The 19,813-nt window shown below is 49.8% G+C and overlaps 2 protein-coding genes across 2 annotated transcripts in view; one reads left to right on the top strand and one right to left on the bottom strand.

The window, feature by feature from the left end:
- The first annotated feature begins 406 nt into the window (after window positions 1-406).
- Window positions 407-10,632, top strand: LOC128937803 (UDP-glucuronosyltransferase 1-6-like). The gene is made up of 5 exons (XM_054277602.1): window positions 407-1,243; window positions 5,879-6,010; window positions 6,117-6,204; window positions 6,898-7,117; window positions 10,335-10,632. Exons 1-5 carry the CDS (start codon window positions 407-409, stop codon window positions 10,630-10,632), a joined length of 1,575 nt encoding a protein of 524 aa, XP_054133577.1.
- Window positions 10,633-19,202: 8,570 nt separating this feature from the next.
- SH3BP4 (SH3 domain binding protein 4) overlaps window positions 19,203-19,813 on the bottom strand; it is a 34,834-nt gene continuing 34,223 nt past the window's right edge. Inside the window, exon 5 of the mRNA XM_054277772.1 lies at window positions 19,203-19,771. Coding sequence (XP_054133747.1) covers window positions 19,547-19,771 — 225 coding nt within the window. The 3' untranslated portion in view covers window positions 19,203-19,546. The remainder of the gene's footprint in view (window positions 19,772-19,813) is intronic.

Raw genomic sequence — 19,813 nt, 5'->3', positions numbered from 1 at the left:
CAACAGTGCAACACTATTCTTGTGATATAAGCTCTGTGGAGTGGCCTTAAATTTGATTACTGATTTGAATCTGGCTGGGTCAGTTGAGTGCACAGTGAGTCACTTGAAATAACCCTGACACAGCAAAACCCCTCCATGACAACTGCTTTTTCTACTGATTATTGTGAATAATCTGAGATAACCTAAATGAATAGCAAAGCATAGGTTCCTTGATAGCACTTTAATCAAGGCTTTTATCAGCAATATGGTCTTTGAACTCCAGTAACTTGTATCAGTAAACATTTTGTAGAGATAAAACATTGATGTCCACCACAATATAAATGAGGTACAAGAAGCTTTTTCTTCATATGCTGCTGAACAATGCAAGGAGGAGCAGCTAGTTTCTTTGCCTGCCCCCATGACAATTATGTGGAAGCATCAGGTACATGCTGGGCTTGTGCTTTTCCTTGCTTTCTGGAGTCTGGCAGATGGTGGGAAGCTCTTGGTGGTGCCTCAGGATGGAAGTCATTGGCTGAGCATGCGGATGGTCCTGGAGAAACTCTGGGAGAAGGGGCATGAAATTGTGGCCGTGGTTCCTGATGCTGCCTTGCTGTTGAAAAGCTCCCAGTCCTTCACCATCAAAACGTATTCGGTGCCTTACACCCAGGAGTTTGTGGACCAATACTACCAGAAGCTGGGTGAAAATAGCTTTGAGACCCTAACACTCTCATTTTTACTCAGCAACATCACAGAGCTGACCAACATGTTCACTTCTGCTTGTCGGCATCTCTTGTCTGACAAAGAGCTCATGAAGTACCTCCAGGACAGCAAATTCGATGCCATCATGATGGACCCTGTGCTGCCCTGTGGGCCCATTCTGGCTGAGTATCTCTCCCTCCCCTCTGTGTACTTCATGCGTGGCCTTCCTTGCACCTTAGACTACAAAGCCGCACAGTCTCCCAGCCCTGTATCCTACGTGCCCAAGACTTTATCATCTCTTTCCGACCACATGGCGTTCCCAGAGCGAGTGAAGAACTTCTTGATCGGGCTCTCAGAGCCTTTGCTTTGCCACCTGTTTTATTTGAAATACGAGAGCTTGGCCTCCGAGTTCCTGCACAGGGATGTGACGATGCAGGAGCTGTTCAGCCAAGCATCAGTGTGGCTGATGAGATACGACTTTGTTTTTGAGTATCCGCGCCCCATCATGCCCAACATGGTCTATGTTGGAGGCATCAACTGTCTGCAGAAGAAGCCACTCTCAAAGGTTTGTTGCTGCTTACCCTGAGGGTGCTTGTTCAGCATGTGCTTGCTTCGAGTGTTTCCTGTAGTGATATTTGTGTGCTTGAGGCAGGGTGTGATCAAATCCAAGGATGGCATGGGAGTGGGAATCTTAAGCTTTGAGATGATCACAAGGCTTGCTGAAGGGTTTTTCTCCAGGAGAGCATAGGCTGAGTGGTCACCATCTCTCGTGGCACGCTCTATGTCCAGCCAAATGACAAAATAATTCTAGGTCAGAGGATTTAATATCCCTAAGGAATGTGGAATGCCAGGTAATTGCAGGAGACTCAATTGAACAAAAATTGGAAATATAGTATTAACTCTGTGGATATACCCAGGCACTTTTGCTGTGCCACTGAACATGAAGCTGGGCGAAGCACAGAACATCAGCAGAGGGCATCAGCCTGGGTTTTAGGGTTTTAGGTTCTTCCCCAGAGGGTGCTGGCACTGCCCAGGCTCCCCGGGGAATGAGCATGGCCCCAAGGCTGCCAGAGCTCCAGGAGTGTTTGGACAATGCTCTCTGGGATTCGCAGGGTGGGATTGTTGGGGTGTCTGTACAGGGCCAGGGGTTGGATCAATGATCCCTGTGGGTCAGGAAATTCTAACTTGGGATATTCCATGATTCCAGGTGTGCCTACAGCCCAAATCGAGGGGTGTGCAAAGACAGCAGAGGGAGCTCTGCTGCCTCTGGATTTGTGCGAGCAGCAGTGCAAGATAGCAAATAAGAGGATGGTTGGGAAAGGAAGCGCTCAGGATTGTAACTACTCTCCCTTGTTCAGATTCCCCTCGTGCTGTGCAAATAGTGCAGATTTCCCTGGGTTATTCTGCTTTCAGACACTGTGGTGTTGTGACAGCAGGAGTTATTGCTCTGCTTACAATACATTTACTACTGTAAATTCAGGGCTTTCACTTTGATAACTGCTGTGATAGAGCAACAAATCTGGAGATAAACCTTTACAACCCACTCTATCAAACCTCTGTCAATCTTAGCTCCTTGGTTACACTCTGGGGGCACAAAGCAATCCAAAGGTCAGATTTGTGCCGAGTTCCATGTCCAATCAGTGCAGTGGACTCAAGGTAGTGGGTTGATCATTAACTGGATGTTAATGATGTAGTGATTGCTGGTCAGCCCATTCATGGCTCTCATTCAGCCTCTCAGCCCCACAGGCTGTCGGTCACTCCTCCCTCCTGGTGTCAGTCCAGACATTCAGCTTCACCTCACGGCAGCCACTCACTGAAAGCCTTCTCTGTGAGCAGATGATAAACCCAATATTTACCCACAGTTAAAAATTACCCCAATTTCTGCCTGTTAAAAATTAAAAACCCACCTTAGTTAAAATTCAAGTGGGAAGCCCCCGCGTGATTCATTCCTCATCCCGGGCCGCAGTTTCACCGCCGTTTATAACTTCGCTAGCGGCACCGGAGAAATGGTTTCTCCAAAGCCAGGATTTCTTTCTCTTGCCTCTTGGGCTGTGTTTTTCCTGCTGCTGTGGACTTCTGGTGAAGGTGGGAAGCTCTTGGTCATACCCATTGATGGCAGCCACTGGCTCAGCACACTCCCGGTCATAGAGAAGCTCAGGGACAAGGGACACGAAATCGTGGTGGTTGCGCCGGAGATAAATTTGCGGATCCATTCATCCCCAATTTACACCTTGAAAACCTACCCTGTGTCCTACACCAAGGAGTTTGTGGAGGCAGAATTTAAAGAGATGGGCCACAGGAGTTTCACACCTCAGCCCTTCTTGAAAAAAATCTCCAAAATTGCCAATTTTACAAGCATGTTCTTGGATTCCTGCAAGCGTCTGCTGTCCGACAAAGAGCTGATCCAGTACCTCGAAGGAAGCAAATTTGATGCCATCTTTATGGATCCCTTCTTCCCATGTGGGCAGATACTGGCAGAACATCTGTCCCTGCCCTCCGTGTACTTCCTGCGGGGGCTGCCGTGCAGCGTGGAATTCCAGGCCACGATGTGTCCCAGCCCTCCTTCCTACGTCCCGCGGTTCTTCACGCGCTCCACGGACCGCATGTCCTTCGGGCAGCGCCTGGGCAACCTCCTGGCCACCCTGGGCAGCTCCCTGGCCTGCTCTGTCCTTTATTCTCCCTATGATCCCTTGATCCGGGAGTTCCTGCAGCGGGAGGCGACCGTGCCCGAGCTGTTCAGCCACGCCGCTGTTTGGCTCATGAAATACGACTTTGTCTTTGAGTACCCCAGGCCCCTCATGCCCAACATGGTCTTGGTCGGAGGCATAGGCTGCACTCGGGGAAACAAATTATCCCAGGTTAGTTCCCGTTTTTATCCCGAGTTTAGCTGTTGGGTGCGCTGTGAGCTCTCTCCAGGAGATGGAGCTCCCAGGCTGGAATAAAGGATGCCAGGTGGAAGTGGCTGGGAGTGCATTTTGCACCGCTGCATTCCTTCAACAATGAGGGAAAAGTTACTTTGTGGGACGCCTCGGCATTCCCAGTCAAACCTGCACCAAAAAAAAAAAAAAAAAAAGGATTTTTCTTTTCCAATTTTCCTGTCTATTTCCATTCCCTTTTCCTTTTTCCTGTCTCCAGCTTTCTTAAGAGGGCAGTGGTGGAGGGACAGCTCCAGTCTCTGCTCTCTGTGGCCAGGGACAGCACCGGAGGGAATGGCTGGAGCTGTGTTGGGGATGTTTAGGTTGGATTTTAGGGAAAGGTTCTTCCCCCAGAGGGTGCTGGCACTGCCCAGGCTCCCCAGGGAATGGGCACAGCCCCCAGGCTGCCAGAGCTCCAGGAGGGTTTGGACACCAGGGATGCACAGGGTGGGAATGTTGGGGTGTCTGTGCAGGGCCAGGGGTTGGATCAGTGATCCTCCTGGGTCCCTTCCAACTGAGGATGTTCCATGAACTTCAGACAGTTCAGGCAGGCTGGAATTAAATCCCCACCACCAGTGAAGCAACGCTTTTGCCGCTTTTGTGTAAAATACTCTGTACTGCAACTGTATTTTGCTTCAGCTGTGCCAAAATTTCTCAGTATGGGATATCTTCTACTTTCCATTAAGAAATCTTCCTAATTCTCTTATTTTTTGCATTAGTCTCCACTGCAGATATTTTGTAAAAGTATGAGCAGGTGCTGATTAAAACCACTACTAAAATAAAGTGCATAACCCCAAAGCAGGGTTGCAAAGCACTTCCTCATAGCAGGAGAACTTCTGAGCAGAAAGTCAGACCTTGGAACTCAAAAACATCTAAAAAACAAAGTAAAACTGATGTCCCACAGAATATAAAAAGGATTAAATAGGCCTTGAGACAGCCACAAAAATATGGAAAAGAGCATAAACTGACAGAGTCAGTCTCTGTTGTCCCTGCCCATGGCAGGGAGTTGGAATGAGACAATCTTCAAAGTCCCTTCCAACCCAAAGCATTCCATGGTTCTGTGGTTATCCCCTCAGATCCCAGAGATAACATCTGGCAATTGCCAGACTTACAGAAACATTTAGTTCATTGTTTCTCCCTTATTTATCTTTGATGCCTGCAACAATTTCCTCCAGTTTTGCCTTTCCTTCCTTGGCTCAACCAAACATTTTTCTGTTTAAAAGAATTTTTGCTCCAGCCTTGGGCTGTTTTTTTCTGCTTCATTGGAATCTTTTTGTTCCTGGATTCCAGTGCTAGATCTCCTTCTATTATTTAAATCACTCAAACAAAAGAGAGACAAAACTGGCAGCAGTTCAATGTTATCACACCCAAAGCAGATACAATAAATCCAGATATTAGAAATTTGAGATACCTGCTGTCAGAACCCTCTTCCAGGATTTTAATTCTCTCTTGTAGCTGTGTGGCCTGGAAAGAACATCAGCTCTGAATCCAGGCTTGGGTTAAGTGCGCCAATTTTTACTTCCCAAAGACTCATTTTCTTTAGGATCATAGGACAGGTTGGGGTGGAAGGGATGTTAAAGCCCATCCAGTCCAATTCCCTGCTGTGGGCAGGGACACCTTCCACTATCCCAGGTGGCTCCAAACCCCATCCATCCTCCCCTTGGGCACTCCCAGGGATCCAGGGGCAGCCACAGCTTCTCTGGACATCCTGTGCCAGAGGCCTGTGAGGCCTCCCCACCCTCAGAGAGAATTTCTTCCTGATACCTAACACAAATTTCCCTTCTTTTGGTTTGAACCCATTGCTCCCTGGAAGAGCAGGGAGTACTCTTCATGAAGAGTCGTCCTCCAGCTTCCTTCTGGGCCTCTTCAGGCACTGGAAAGGGGCTCTGAGGTCTCCACACAAAAATCTTCTCTGCTCCAGGCTGAACAGGATGTCCCAGCCTGTCCCCCCCATAAGGGAGGTGCTCCTGACTCCCTGTCAACTCCATGGTTCTCCTCTGGACTTGCTCCAACAATCCCATGTCCTTCTCATGCTGGTGATCCCAGAGCTGGATGCAGGATCCAGGTGTGGTCTCACAAGAGGGGGAGAATCCCATCCCTGGACCTGCTGGCCGTGCTGCTTTGGATGCAGAACTACCAATAACCACTCGTTTTCCTGGTCCCAGTTTTGTTGTGCTCACTGCTTGTTCCGTTACCTTCCCAGAGAGTTCTGTGGGAAGGTGGCAGCAATTCCAGCCCCTGACAAGAGAAAGGGCTTTGACTAAAGGCTTGCTTTCCTTTGGCAGGAATTTGAAGCCATGGTGAACGCCTCTGGAGAGCACGGCATCGTTGTCTTCTCGCTGGGCTCCATGGTGTCCGAGATTCCCATGAAGAAAGCCATGGAGATCGCGGAGGGCTTGGGAACAGTCCCTCAGACGGTACCAATCCCCTCTTCCCCCTCCAGCAGAGCAGCTCCACGCTGCTCTCAGCTCCTCCCTCCCTTCTCCTGCTGGGATCTGACGTGGGCTTTGCTTCCCCTGCCAGGTCTTCTGGCGCTACACAGGCAAGGCACCCCCCAACCTGCCCAAGAACGTGAAGCTCGTCAAGTGGCTGCCTCAGAACGACCTCCTGGGTAGGTCTGGCACCCTGGGCTGACACCAGGCTGCTGTGGTGAGGCCCCAAGGGCATCATCTGTGGGTCAGGTGTGAGTTACCATCCCCTGACTCAGCACTGTGGGTCACAAACCTTCCTCTGCTGGTGGAGCCAGAGCTGGTCCTTTAGGAACTTGGCTGGGAATTGCCAAATTATGACACAACTCTGTTTGAAAAGGCTTTCCAACGCTCCAGTACCAGCTAAAGATGAGAGCATGTCTCATTAAGCAGTCTCAACAGCCAGCTGGGGTTTTGTCCTGTCTTCTGGCCTGAAAAGAAACTTCATGGTCCTCAAGGGAGTACTTCCACACAGGTTTTTGGGATTTTAAAGTGGTGGAATTGTTGCCAGATTTGCTGGTAACAGAGCAGGTTCAGCTGTGAGAGACCTTCACTACCATGGAAGAGATGGTGAAAAACTAATTGGTGGTAACATCCTTTCTAACCTCTCCTGGCTCTGGTTTAATCCTAAAGTTGGAGGATTACCCCAAACTGAGACAGAGAATCTACAAAGTTCCAATCCCTAAGTCTGGCCATGAGGGATGATCTCACAACAGCCCCAAATCCTTGATTTATCCCAACCATGGCCCTTTCTGGTGCATGTTCTTTCCCCAGGGACGTGTTGGTGGGAGTCAGTAATTCCAGGAGCTGACACAAGCCTGTGCTTCCCTCCACAGCCCACCCCAAGACTCGTGCCTTCATCACCCATGGAGGCTCCCACGGCGTTTATGAGGGAATCTGCAACGCTGTGCCCATGGTGCTGATGCCTCTCTTTGGGGACCAGATGGACAACGCCAAGCGAGTGGAGTCCCGCGGAGCAGGGCTGACCCTCAACATCCTGGAGATGACTTCCACTGACATCTCCAACGCCCTGAAAGCCGTGATCAACGACAAAACGTCAGTACCGGAGGCACAGCCTTCCCCCTTCTTACTGTGCAGCCCCAGCACGTTCACTTCCAGCTTAGCAGGGTGTTTTTCTCTTCCTAAATGGCTTCTTGGATCAAAAGTTTGGATTTGATAGCAGCTGCTTCCATGGGGAAGCTGATGCTCGCCCTGGATTAACTCCAGGCTGTCCCCTTCAGTGGACAAGAGAAGGGAGGCTGCAGGGAGCAGGGGAGATGGGCTGGGAATGCAATGGAAGAAATCAAGTTGCCAAAAAAATTGTGTCACCTTCTTAAAGCCAAGGCAGTGACAGAGAGGGCTTTGACACAAGTGGCAGGCAGCTTTTGTTCCCAAATCTCTGGTGACAAAGGTCAGTGGGGTTAAATATCAAACATATTTATTACTCATTTATCTTACAGGTGAGTTTTCTCAGGCATTTTTCTCCCCCTCAGTGCTCATGAGGAATTCAGTGAGCACAGAGAGCCTTGCCTGGCTCAGCAAGGCTGGACAATCCCAGCACAGAGCAGGAGGGACCTGCAGGGATGCACTGAGGAAACCCAGGGAGCATCACAGGGCTGCAGTCAGCACACCCAAGGGGCATAAAGGCAGCACAGAGATTTCTTTGAGACGTAACAACTCTTCCCTGCTCCCATTTAAAGGATGCCAAGGACTAGAAAACTCAACCACATTCCTGAGAAATAGCAGCTTATTGACATTGTTTCCTACCCAGTTTTTATGGCAATAATAGCAATAACACTACTGCTAGCAAAAACAATAATAATGCAGCTGGAAAAGCTGAGCTGGCCAGCTTTTCCACCTCCAGTCTCCCCTTTCAGCCAGACACCTTCGCCCCAGAGATTCTGCTGAGAGCTCAAACTAAGCTTTCTCTCCTTTTTTTCTTTTTTTCCTTTTTTTGTCACTTCCTGGGCCTCTAACTTTGCCATTATCCTTCTCAAGGGGCTCAGTAGCACAAGAGCTGCCACTGCCCCATCCCTGGAAGTGTCCTGGATGGGGTTTGGACCAACCTGGCCTGGTGGAAGGTGTCCGTGCCCATGAGGGATGAGCTTAAAGGTCCTTCCAACCCACCCCACCCTGTGATACTGATGCCTTGGAGTGGCTACCTATAACAGAGGCTAGAAAAAGATTAAGAGAGTTAATAGGGCATTTTAAAAAGCTGGATTTTTCTCTGGTCCAAGGGTTTTCCAGAAGCTTTTCTTGTCCCATCTGGGGTGCCAGAAAACTGATCCTTGGAGTGGCCACCTAGAACAGAGGCTAGACAGGGTTAAGAGAATAAAGTGGGTATTTATTACAGGCCTTCAGTAGATACAGCTCAGGCAGTCAGAAGCCTCCCAGAGACTACACCCAAGACAGATGATGGTCACGAGTTTTTCAGACAATTATAAGTTTGGTCCATTTACATATCAGGGGTAAATATCCCAGTTACACCTTCAGGCTATGAGGGCACATATCCCCAGTTTGCCCCTGTCCAGTTCACTGCTGTTTACATTTTTAAGGGCCTGAGGCTGTAGGGTTTCCCTGAGTTTCAGGCCCAGAGGAATTGTGCCTGAATAAAATGGGAGAACAGCAGCTGACAGGGTGTAGAGTTGTAGAGTTCCATCCTAAAGCAGTTCAGGATTTTAATAACATAAAAGCTGAAATCTCAAGGCATCAACTCCATGTTTGAGCAATACCTTCTCGTGTAGCAGCTTGGGGTTTAGGTGTTGGGTACTGATACCTGTTTTCCTGTAAGCACCTCTGTGGCATTCACGATCTCTGAACAGAGAGAGACATAATTCCCTCTCCCAGGATTTTTCCTAGGGAAGGCAGTGAGAAAGCTCAGAGAAGAAAACAATTCTTCTCTCTACTCACTGCTCCTGTTTTTGCACATGTGGAATGTGTTATGGAAACTGTTTACCAAAAGTGGTTTGGTTAATTGAACACTGGTGAAAGTTGTTTTGAGTGATTAGCCAATCACTAAAAGCTGTGTCCTGGCTGTCTCAGACCATCATGGGTTTTTCTGTAGTGTAGTGTAGTATAATATCTCTTTAGTATAGTTTTAATTTAGTATTAATGTAGTATAGTACAGTTTTGCAATTGTTCAGCCTTCTCCTGCAAACCAGTCTTCAAGTGAATTTGTGTCATTTCTTGTTCAATGGTGACACAACTCCTGTGGAAAAGCCACCTGGGTGAGCATTCAGGCAGGGCAGTGAAGTCCACACAGCCCACACTCACCAGGGCTAGCTCAGCCAAGAGAGGCAGAAGGGCCTTTATATGGTCAGTTCCAGTGAAGGTTTATTGCTGCACGATTGTCTTGGTTTGGAAAGACAGGAGTCTGCTAAGGAAGGCAGGAGCCTCCTCTGAAATGGAAAATGTAAACTTCCTCCCTCCCAATTGCTATAAATTTGAAATTAAGGGGCTCTCAGGCAAAAATATGGGAGCAGGAATAACAGTTCTTTATTAGGGAAGAAAATAAAAAGATAAATAAACAATGCAGTAAACAAAAACAACACTGACAGAGTCAGAACCCAGCCTGACACCCTGTGGGTCAGGCTGTTGGTGGCAGTCCCATTGGAAATGTGGCTGCAGCCCTCCTGCAGTGTCAGGGGTGGTTCTGCTGGAGCAGGGATCCTGTAGGAAGGTGGAGTTTTCCTCTGAAGATCCAGTGGAAGAGGCAGCTGTTCCTCTGGGAAATCCAGTGGAGAAGCTGTCTTGCTGTCCCAGGATCTCAGATTATATCCAGTTAGGAATGCTTGACTCCTCCCTCTGGGCGGAGCATCTCCCAATGGGATGTTATAGTTCTTATCAGCCATGCAGTGACATTCAATAGCTTCTTATCAGCAGATATCTCCCTGGAGGGAGGAGTGATTGTGAGAGAGATAAAGGAAACTGCCCAATTAACAGAAGACAACTGCCACACCTCTAACAGATGGCAAATAGAACACACATTGCCTTGCAATCTGGGACAACTATGAAGAGGAAATCAGGGACAAAGCCCTGTCCATGTGCTCTGCACAAGGTTAACTGTGGGGTCAGTGGCCAATGGTCTGAGGGCAGTGCCCTACAGGGAAGACAGGGTTGGCCACCAGGGGTACCACAACCAATGAGGGAACAGGGAAGGGAAAAACCAGGAGAATTTGGGACATATGGGGGAAGGAGCTGGGGTGGATCATAGTGCTGCAAGGCCCTGGGGATTTCCCTGAGAGGTTCAAAGGGTCCCACGTTCTCTCGGCAGGTACAAGGAGAACATCCAGCGCCTCTCCGACCTGCACCTGGACAGACCCATCCACCCTCTGGACCTGGCCGTGCACTGGGTGGAGTTTGTGATGAGGCACAAGGGGGCCCCTCACCTGCGCCCCGCCGCCCACGACCTCAACTGGGTGCAGTACCACTCGCTGGACGTCATCGCCTTCCTGGCCGCCGTCACCCTCCTCTTCCTCTTCATCTCCTTCAAGTGCTGCCTGTGCTGCTGCCGCAGGTGCTGCGGCAAGAAGGGCAGGACGGGCAAGGCCACCAAAGCCAAGTCCCACTAGCACCTGGGGACAGTGGTGGTGACCGAGCTCCTGCTCCAAACGCGGCAGTGGGGCCAGGGAACAGCTCGAATTGCACTGCAATGAATCAAACACTGTGATTTTCAGCCAAGGAATGATAGGGATCCTTTGAAATAGCAGCACAAGATGGGCTGTTCCGTTGATCTAATTTTGGCTTTTTAATTAAGAATGGGTTGTTGAAAATGCCTTGTGTAGGAGTGCTGCAGTCACTTGGGAAGGTCTGAGTGTGAAATCCCCGGCCCCTGGCTTCCACCTGTCAGTGTGCAGAGGACTCAGTGACTTTTTCTTTCAACCTCCACCTGCAGCAGAGATAGGTAGGGATTTTGGAGGGCTTTAGGAGAACCATCTGGTCAGATGCTTGTTTAAAATCTCTATGTGGCTGCTGTTGTAGGAGAGGAAAATGTTGAACACTCGCAGTTCCTGTCACGCAGACCAAGATCTGTGCACATCTTCATGGGTTTACAAGACCCTGAACAATATCAAGCTGCTGGAAAAGCACTGGTGTTTCCCCCAAATTGCCCATCAGGCAGATGTGCTGTAGCTGGAGCTCACCTGCTGGTGAGGAGAGCTTTGTGAGCTTTGCTTATAAACCCCTACAACTGATTTGTTCTTTGTACATGATCCTCAGGGAAAGACCCCCAACCCCCAGCCCTACAAATAAACCCCGAATACCAAAAATAAAGGCTGTTGTGTTTTCTGTCTTGAGAGTTATGGGGGGGGGATGCTTGTTTGCTGATGGAAAAAGAGCTGGAGAAGGGACAGATTGAATCCTCCACGGTGTGAAAGCCACCTTGATACACAAACCCCCTTCTCAGCATTGCTGTCCCTGCTGCCTGGTGACCTGCTCCTTGCTGAGAGGTGCCATCCTGAGGCTGCCACAGCTCCCAGGTGAATGTTCCAGGCTCTGAGCTGGGGGATCCCAGTACACCACGGCAGCACGGGTGTCCTGCTGAGCTCCTGCTGCTGCTCCTTTTCCTGGCAGTTTGGAAAAGCAGGGATTTCAGAGGAGGATGTGTGAAGTCCAAGGCAGGCTCTGTCCTCAGCCTGTCCCCACTGCAGGGCCCAAATCTCCTGGACACCCACAACCTGCCCAGCACTTTTCTTCCCCTCCTGCTGCCCACCACAAACAGAAGGAGACCTTTCTTTGGGGTGTGTGAGGGCTGAGCTGCTTGGAAATGCAGCTCCACACCGTCCTGAGGTGACAGCTCAGGCTGTGCCCGCGGCTCTGGTGACAGCTGCAGAGGAGACCCTGCAGACCTCTCAGGGCTGTCACAGCACAGCCACGGTGGCCCCAGTGCTCTCTGAGCCATCCCTGGCTCCCAGCAGTGTCCAAGCCAAAAAAAACCCACTTCAGAATGTCCTTGAGGGGGAGTTCTCCGAGTGCCCTGCTGCAAACCGGCTCTGGATCAACCCCGTGACTTTCTCTGCATGGACAAAGGGAGAACTCTTGGATTTCAGATCAGAGGAGCACAACTGAGAAAAAAAAATATATAAAAATATCCCAATTGCAGCTCCAACCCCCTTGTGCAGGGGAAGTAAAACTGAAAGGAAGGAAGTTTCAGAATGCCCATCCCATGACTTATTTCATTTCAGAAATATTTTTAACACAGCCAGAGAAAAACAACGGCAGAATCCAGGTATCCTCTTCCTCCCTTGACTTTCCTCACCCTCATTGCTTTATCCTGCTCTTGACTTTCCCTTGGAGAAGGAATGAGCAGGGCCAGGGCTGCAGAAGCCTCCCAGTGCCCAGCAGAGGCCACTCTGGGATCACCCAGGGGCAGGAGCAGGGACAAGGCCAATATTCCCAGCCAGCCAGCCCAGTTCCATGGCTGGAACTCCACGGGCACTTGTTCATCCCCCAGCCAGGTGCTCCAGGAGTATGGACACTGCTGCCAGCCAGGAGAGGATTCCCACAGGCAATTAGGAGCCAAAGTACTTGGGACAAGAGGCTCTGGCTCAGAGGAAGGAGCTGGATCCTCCCCACAGCTCGGGCTCTTCCCAGGAAGGGTTAATCAGGGATGATGTCCCCTCTTACTGGCCCTTAATTGGGGGCCAAAAACCAGGGCAGAGACTCGAGCCCAGCTTCCCTTGCTGGGAGATGGAGGAATCCACTGTGGTGGTGTTCACAGGGGTCTCAGGATGAGGGAAGAGATGAGGATCTGACTCCATGTTTCAGAAGGCTTGATTTATTATTTTATGATATATATTACATTAAAACTATACTAAAATAATAGAAGTAAGGATTTCCTCTGAAGGCTAGCTAAGAATAGAATAGGGAAGAATGATAACAAAGGCTTGTGGCTTGCACTCTCTGTCCAAGCCAGCTGGGCTGTGATTGGCCATTAATTAGAAACAACCAACATTGGGCAATCTCAGATCCACCTGTTGCATTCCACAGCAGCAGATAATCAATGTTTACATTTTGTTCCTGAGGCCTCCCAGCTTCTCAAGAGGAAAAATCCTAAGGAAAGGATTTTCATGAAAGATGTCTGCGACAATGCACAGCCACAGCCCAGATTGAAGCACCAGAGCTGACAGTGGGGCCCTTCCCAAAAGGGGAAACTGAGGCAGGGCCAGCCATTGCTCCTCTCCCCGAGCTCCTCGGAGCCCCAGGCACTGCAGCCTGAGCTTTCCCAGCAAATCCTTCAAATCTCAGGGAAAAGGCAGCAGCCAGAATGCCCTCACTGCCCTTGGAGAAAGGAGATACAAACACCTCCCACCTCCCACCTCAGCAGCTCCTCCACCCAGAGCCGGTGATTTCTGCTCCCACCCAGGAACCTTTTGAGTGTTTGTCCTATTTCCCCCTGGATTTTAACACCCAGTAAGTCTGGGAAAGAGCCAGTGCTGCTTCCCAGCTCTTCTGCACTGCTCAGACCCAGCCCAGCTGCAAATGATGGCCCTGAAGCTCTCTGGGTATGGGATGGGGTGTCCTGGGGGACACAGCAGCCCTGGCCCTGGGGGAGAGGATGCAGCCAGCATCTCTGCCTGCTTCCCACCAGCCAGACCACGGGAAATGACAGGAATTGCTGGCATTTTTCTGCAGCCACAGGGTTTCTCAGCCCCAGCCCAGTCCCCAGGGCCAACAGGGAGGTTTTCCCACTGCTGCCATGGGAGCTCTGGGTGGATCTCAGGTTCCTCCTGGTCCCCATTGTGGGGGTCCATGGAGACCCCTGGCCCACAGGGACACACCAGGGTGTGCAAACCCTGTCCAGCCTGGCCTTGGACATTCCCAGGGCTCTAGGGGCAGCCACAGCTTCCCTGGGAAACCTCAGAGGGAAGAATTTTTTCCTATTATTCCATCTAACCTATTCTCTGTCAGCTGAAAGCCATTGTGCCTTAGAGGGGGGAATCTATAAAAAAAAATTTATATATTTATAATTACTAAAATAAATTTTATATTAATAAATATGTATATGTTTATAAATGAATATCCTTATAAATATGTATATATTTATAAATAAATATTATTCCCAGGCACAGGAACACTCCATCTTCCTTACCTGGGGCCCTTCCTTACCTCTACCCCTTGCCCTGGACACTCTCACTTGGATGCTCACACTCAGACCTGCAATTACCTATTTAATTCATTTATTTGCTAATCCACCTTTTGGGTGGCTTTGTAAAAAGCAAATACTCACTGCTGCTGGTGCCCAGGCAATAATCCAGTTTGGGGAGGTTTTCCCACTATGGGGAGCTCATTTCCCACGGTGGGAAACCATGGAAGCACAACTTGGGAAGATGAGGAGGGCATCCCACCTCCCTGAGGAGTGTGGACGAGAGAAACCAGCCTCATTTAAACAAAACCACGCAAACTCACCCCAAACCCCTGCGCATCCACAAAAATCTGTGGCTTTGGGATTGCAGCAGAGATGGTCCAGCCTGGGGAGCGGTGCAGGGATAACGCTGTGGGAACAACCATGGGAAGGGGTCCAGAAGATGCTCTGGGCCCTGCAGCATCCCCCAGAGCTGTCCTGCAGCATCCCAGAGGGTTTGGCACTGTAGATGCCCCATCCCAGGGCAGTTTGGATCCCTGGCACTGCAGATGCCCCATCCCAGGGCAGTTTGGATCCCGGGCACTGGAGCTGGCACCAGCAAGCCCAGGCAGTGTTAGCTGGAGCAGCCACAGAGCCCTCAGATTAATTATCACCTGCAGAGGTGTTTTCAGGAGTTATTTATAGGTGAGTGGGATGAAACGTGGGGAAAAGGGGTTGCCAAAATATCTGAGACAAAGGGCGGGACAGACTCTCCCTCCTCACGGGAGGCAGCATCAATTCCCTTTTATTTTCAGGAAGGGTGAGAGGTCTCCTGTGCCAGATCTGACTGCTCAGGGTGATAAAAGGGAGTTATGGAGCAAACCCCAAATCCCTGTTGAGCCCATCCCCAAAATCCAGCCTGAACCAAAGGAGCAGGGCCCTTCCCAGGAATGCCACCAGCCTGGGTGATTTTAGGGGAGGGGGAAACAAAATCCCTGCTCCACTGGGGCAGATCCCTGTGTGGTTCAGCCCCAGGGGCTCAGTGTGTGCTGGGCAATGCCACAAAGGTGGAAGCTTTAATGGATGTTCAGCGGGGCAGGGGCCCGGAGGATGCCCCAGGGGCTGCTGGAGGGGCGCTGGGTCGGTGCCAACCCCTCGGGGATGATCTCAGCCGGGCAGGAGGGTGACTCAGGGCTGGATGAGTCAAGGGCAAACCACAACCAGCGTCACTCCCAACATCCCAACACCGAAACAGTAAAACAGTAAAAAAATCACACATTCCTCCCCCAGCCAGAGCTCTCTTCACTTGGACATCGTCCTCCCACCCCAAATCCTGCAGTCAGCCACCCCTTGGGAAAAGCATACCTTTAATCCCTTCTTTCACCCCCCCGTCATTATAATAAATTGTTTTTTTAAAAGCCCAAAGGTGCCATTTGTTGCTCAGAAGCCCCTGAATTCCAGCCATGGATTAAACCTGCTGAGCTGCGAAGAGGGGAGCCCCAGGGGATGCTTTGGGCAAAGCCTGTTGCCAAAAGAGAAAAAAAAAGAAAAAAAAGAAAAAAAAAAGGCTTTGAAAGGAGGCTTGAGTGGGTCTTGCTGTGAGCATGGGATGGGAGTTGCATTTCCTGGGATGATCACCATCATCTCCCTGAATTTCCAGCCATTCAAACCCTCTTTTGGTGAAAATTCAGGCCTGATTAAGTCACCTCGGGCTATTAAGGTAAAAAAAAATTAAGGATCCTACAAAAAAGGAAATTAAAGATCCTACCAACAAGAAAACCCAAAGGTGGAACAGCACTGCTTGGAACACCAGCAAATCCCAGGGCTGGTGCAGAATTCCAGGGATTCCGCTGCGATCCTCACTGAAGGTGCTTCCAGCACAGTTTTCGACAGAACAAAGCATCGAGCCTCCAGCTGGCACCCCAGATGAGGCTGGATGCAGGGCACAGCCCTGGAAATGGAGGGATTTGGTGGCAAAAGGAAAACCTGAGGAAGGTTTGGGAGCAGCCCTGCTCCTCTGAGCGCTCACAGCGTGTCGTGGTAACCCACAAGAGGCTGTTCATGAAGAGCTTCAAGGGAAGGCAGCAAATCCCGCAGGGATTTTCAGCAGGGATTTCTGGGCGTGGAAACAAACACCCAGAGAGCTGCAGTCTCATCACAGGCTCCAGATTTCCCTGCAGACCAGGCTTTGTGTGGAGACCCTGATAGCCAGGGGGTGATCTTCCTCTCCCTCCCCGTCCTGACACCTCTCCTCAGCCTTTTGGGGCTGGGTGAGCCCATGGAAGGTGATCCCTCCCTTGTGAGGGCTGAAGCAGAGGAGAAAATGCTGTGGGGATGCATTTGCAAGGGGACCTGTGCTGAAGCACTGAGGAATAAGAACTCAAATCCTTTCTTTCCCTGAAGCTGAAATATTCCAGGGAGCAGGGGGGAACTCCCCAAATCACCTGGCTGCTGTCCCTGTTTCCCAGAGCAGGGTATCCATGGTGAGAGCCCCAGCAGAAACCAGAATATTTCCCTTCCCTGCCTTGGGATCTGACCTCCACTGGGACTGGGAGCAGCCCAACAGCCTTGGCTAAACACAGGGGTGTTTTCTCCAGCCAGAAAGCAACCAGGAAAACTCCTCTGTGCCAAAAGAAATCCTGCAACCACACCTTGTCCCACTTCAGGAAGTTCCTGACCCAGAGCTTGAGCACAAGCAGCAGGCTGGGGGTGAGATGGTTTCCAGGCACTTTTTCCCTTGGAGACAGTGGGGTGGAAAGGCTGAGGGAGGAGATTGGATTCAGGAGCACTGGCTCTGGGTGCTGGCACAGTGCAAACCCCACTAAATTAACCCCACTATGCTTTGGGATGGAGAGAAAACAGCAGGTGACATCTAACTGGGAGCCCTGGAGTGTCATCATAAAAGACAACTTTTCATGAAAATCCTTTCCTTAGGATTTTTCCTCCTGAGAAGCTGGGAGGCCTCAGGAACAAAATGTAAACATTGATTATCTGCTGCTGTGGAATGCAACAGGTGCATCTGGGATTGGTCTCATGTGGTTGTCTCTAATTAATGGCCAATCACAGTCAGCTGGCTTGGACTCTCTGTCCGAGCCACAAACCTTTGTTCTCATTCTTTCTGATTCTATTCTTAGCCAGCCTTCTGATGAAATCCTTACTTCTATTCTTTTAGCATAGTTTCAATGTAATATATATCGTAAAATAATAAATCAGCCTTCTGAAACATGGAGTCAGATCCTCGTCTCTTCCCTCATCCAAACACCCCTGTGAACACCGTCACACTGGAGAGTAACAGCTTCCACTCGAATGGGGTTTTCCCAAAAAAAAAATTCTCCTTTTTCTTTAAAAAAATGACCATTTATGATAAGAACAGTTACTGCACAGGGGTGGCAATGCAAAGCCCAGACAGAATTTTGAGAGAAGGCCTTGATGTTTAGTTCAGAAGGGGGATACACTCCCAGCCCCAGCACGGGAGGAAGGACTGGATTTCTGACCAAAAATGGGGAGAAATGAATTCACCCTCATCCCACAGCCCCCAAAACATGCTGGCCATGTTCCCAAGGCTCTGGGGAGGGCACAGGGTGGTGAGGAGAAAAAAAACCTGGGATTATTCATGGATCAGGGGAGGCTCCAACTACTGCCACCCTGCCAGCACAGCCTCCTGCAGAGCTCTGGAGCCAGGGGGGAAAGCCCAGATTGGGGTAAAAAACTCAGATTTGGGTAAAAGCCCAGGGGAAAGGCTTCCTGCTGGCTGCACCTGGAGCTGGCCCTCGCTGCAGCAGGGATTTTAGCTCCTGCATGGAAAAGCAGGGAAAGGGGCTGGGCTGTGGGGACCTGCACAGGAAACCCCCTAAAGCCCCTAAAAGGAAAACCCTTAAGCCCCCTAAAGGAGAAATTTAAGATTGTGCGGTCCATAGAGAGTGATCACTTCTGGGGATGGGATTTTGGGAAAAGGAAAAGGCACCATTCCCTCCACCAGATGATGCCTTTCCTACTCTTTTTCTTCCACTGTTTCTTTTTAAATTCACCTGAAAAGAAACAAAAAAAAACCCCATCCTTTAGGAACCTCTCCACGTCCTCTGGCTGCAGCTTTTCACCAAAAGGAGCCTTTGCACTTAAAATAATCTTTCTGTGCAGAAAATATTCCCCTCCCAGGTGAAATACCTGAAAGCTGGGGAGCAGGAGGGAGGAAAGGAAGTTGTTCAAAAAAACTCAGGTTTAAAAGGAGGAGGAGAAAAATAATACGGGCACTGGGTGACACAAATATTGAGGTTTTTGGCACCAGGTTTTTAGCAAAGGTTATTTACAAGTTAAACTGGATTTGAGGAGCCTGGAAGAATTAGAAATCAATGGCAAAGAGCACCTGGAACATCCCCAGCGAGCTCAGATTTCAAATTAGGAGAAAGAGTCTCTCTCTTGTCTCTTTTTTTTCTTTTTTTTTCCCTTTGCCTGTAGAGGGATTATCTGCATGGCAACCATTTCCTCCCCCTTTCTGGCCTCTTCCCCCGAGCAGGAGCACCTGGGAACTTTGATTCCCTCTCACCATCCTCCTGATCCATCTCCTGAGGTCTCTGGAGAGCCCCAAACCTCCAGCTTCTTCCAGAGGTGTCCTGCACCACATCCAGGTGGGAAGAAGCTCCTCCTGGTTAAAAAACAGGAACAGGCCAAAAACAAGAAAATCCACGTCTGCAGAGACATGGAAATAACCCAAAAATCAACCAAAATGCTCATAGAGCCTGTGAATAAAATAAAATAAAATAAAATAAAATAAAATAAAATAAAATAAAATAAGTAAAAGTTGTTTTTGGTGCAAGGGCTGAGCACACCCCAAATTTAGGGAAAGCCCAAGTTCCTGTAGTGCTTTAGTCACATCTGGTAACCCAAAACCTGCCTGTAGTGGGGGGAAAGGGCATTTACCGTGCTTCCTCTTAAGATATATATTTACAGGACTCATATTTGTCTCAAACCCCATCATTTCAAAGCAGTTTCTGCAACTTAAAACCAGCCACAGCTTCCCCCAGCCCCCCCCCAAAGTGGTCACAACTTCCACTGCTCGTTACAAAAATTAAACTTTTATTTGTAAATGCCTAGAAAATGTGATCTCTTTTGGGATCCCTCCCCACCCCTTCGCCCTCCTGAAAGTTTTTTTTATTTTTTTCAGTAAGAAATAGTTTAACTGGATGAAAAGCCATCCCCTTCCAGATGAACTCCCATCAGGGTGGGATATCTCCTGCTGATTTCCAGTCCTGGTGGAGAACTTGCAGACTTTGGCCTCTTCAAACCCAAGGGAATGGTTTGAAGGCCAAACTTTGGCCTCTTCAAACCCAACCTCCACTTCTTCTCCTTGAAGTCAAAGGGAGAGCAGGGGGGAAAAAAACAGAGGGAAAAAAATTCCCAGCCAAGGAGAAGTGGACAACCACGGGCTAGATGGCAAAATCCTCGTGGTCCTGGGGGCTGAAGGCAGCTGCCCTCAGCATGTCCAAGGAGTTGACGAGGATCAGGGTGCCCGTGAGGTGCTTCCAGCGCTTGGTGATGGGGTTCTTCATCTTGTCCAGCCCCGTGTGCAGCTCCTGGATGACGTCCCTGTAGCTGTCCCCCATCTGGCTGCTCCAGGTCAGCAGGAAGTCGTAAGCTGGCTTCCACATGGCCTGGGGAGAGGGGGGGACACAGGTGGGAGGGGATCAGAGCTC

The sequence above is a fragment of the Melozone crissalis genome, unplaced genomic scaffold, assembly GCF_028551555.1.
Source record: "Melozone crissalis strain CALT ecotype California unplaced genomic scaffold, PUWL_Pcris_2 ptg000023l_1, whole genome shotgun sequence".
Lineage (NCBI taxonomy): Eukaryota > Metazoa > Chordata > Aves > Passeriformes > Passerellidae > Melozone > Melozone crissalis.
The sequence above is the reverse complement of the archived record's forward strand: the minus strand, read 5'-3'. Positions and strand labels throughout refer to the sequence as shown.

Coding starts and splice junctions, on each gene's coding strand:
- LOC128937803 (XM_054277602.1), top strand. CDS start 407: ATGTGGAAGCATCAGGTACATGCTGGGCTTGTGCTTTTCCTTGCTTTC. Junction 1,244..5,878: donor AGAAGAAGCCACTCTCAAAG/GTTTGTTGCTGC, acceptor TTCCTTTGGCAG/GAATTTGAAGCCATGGTGAA. Junction 6,205..6,897: donor GCCTCAGAACGACCTCCTGG/GTAGGTCTGGCA, acceptor TTCCCTCCACAG/CCCACCCCAAGACTCGTGCC.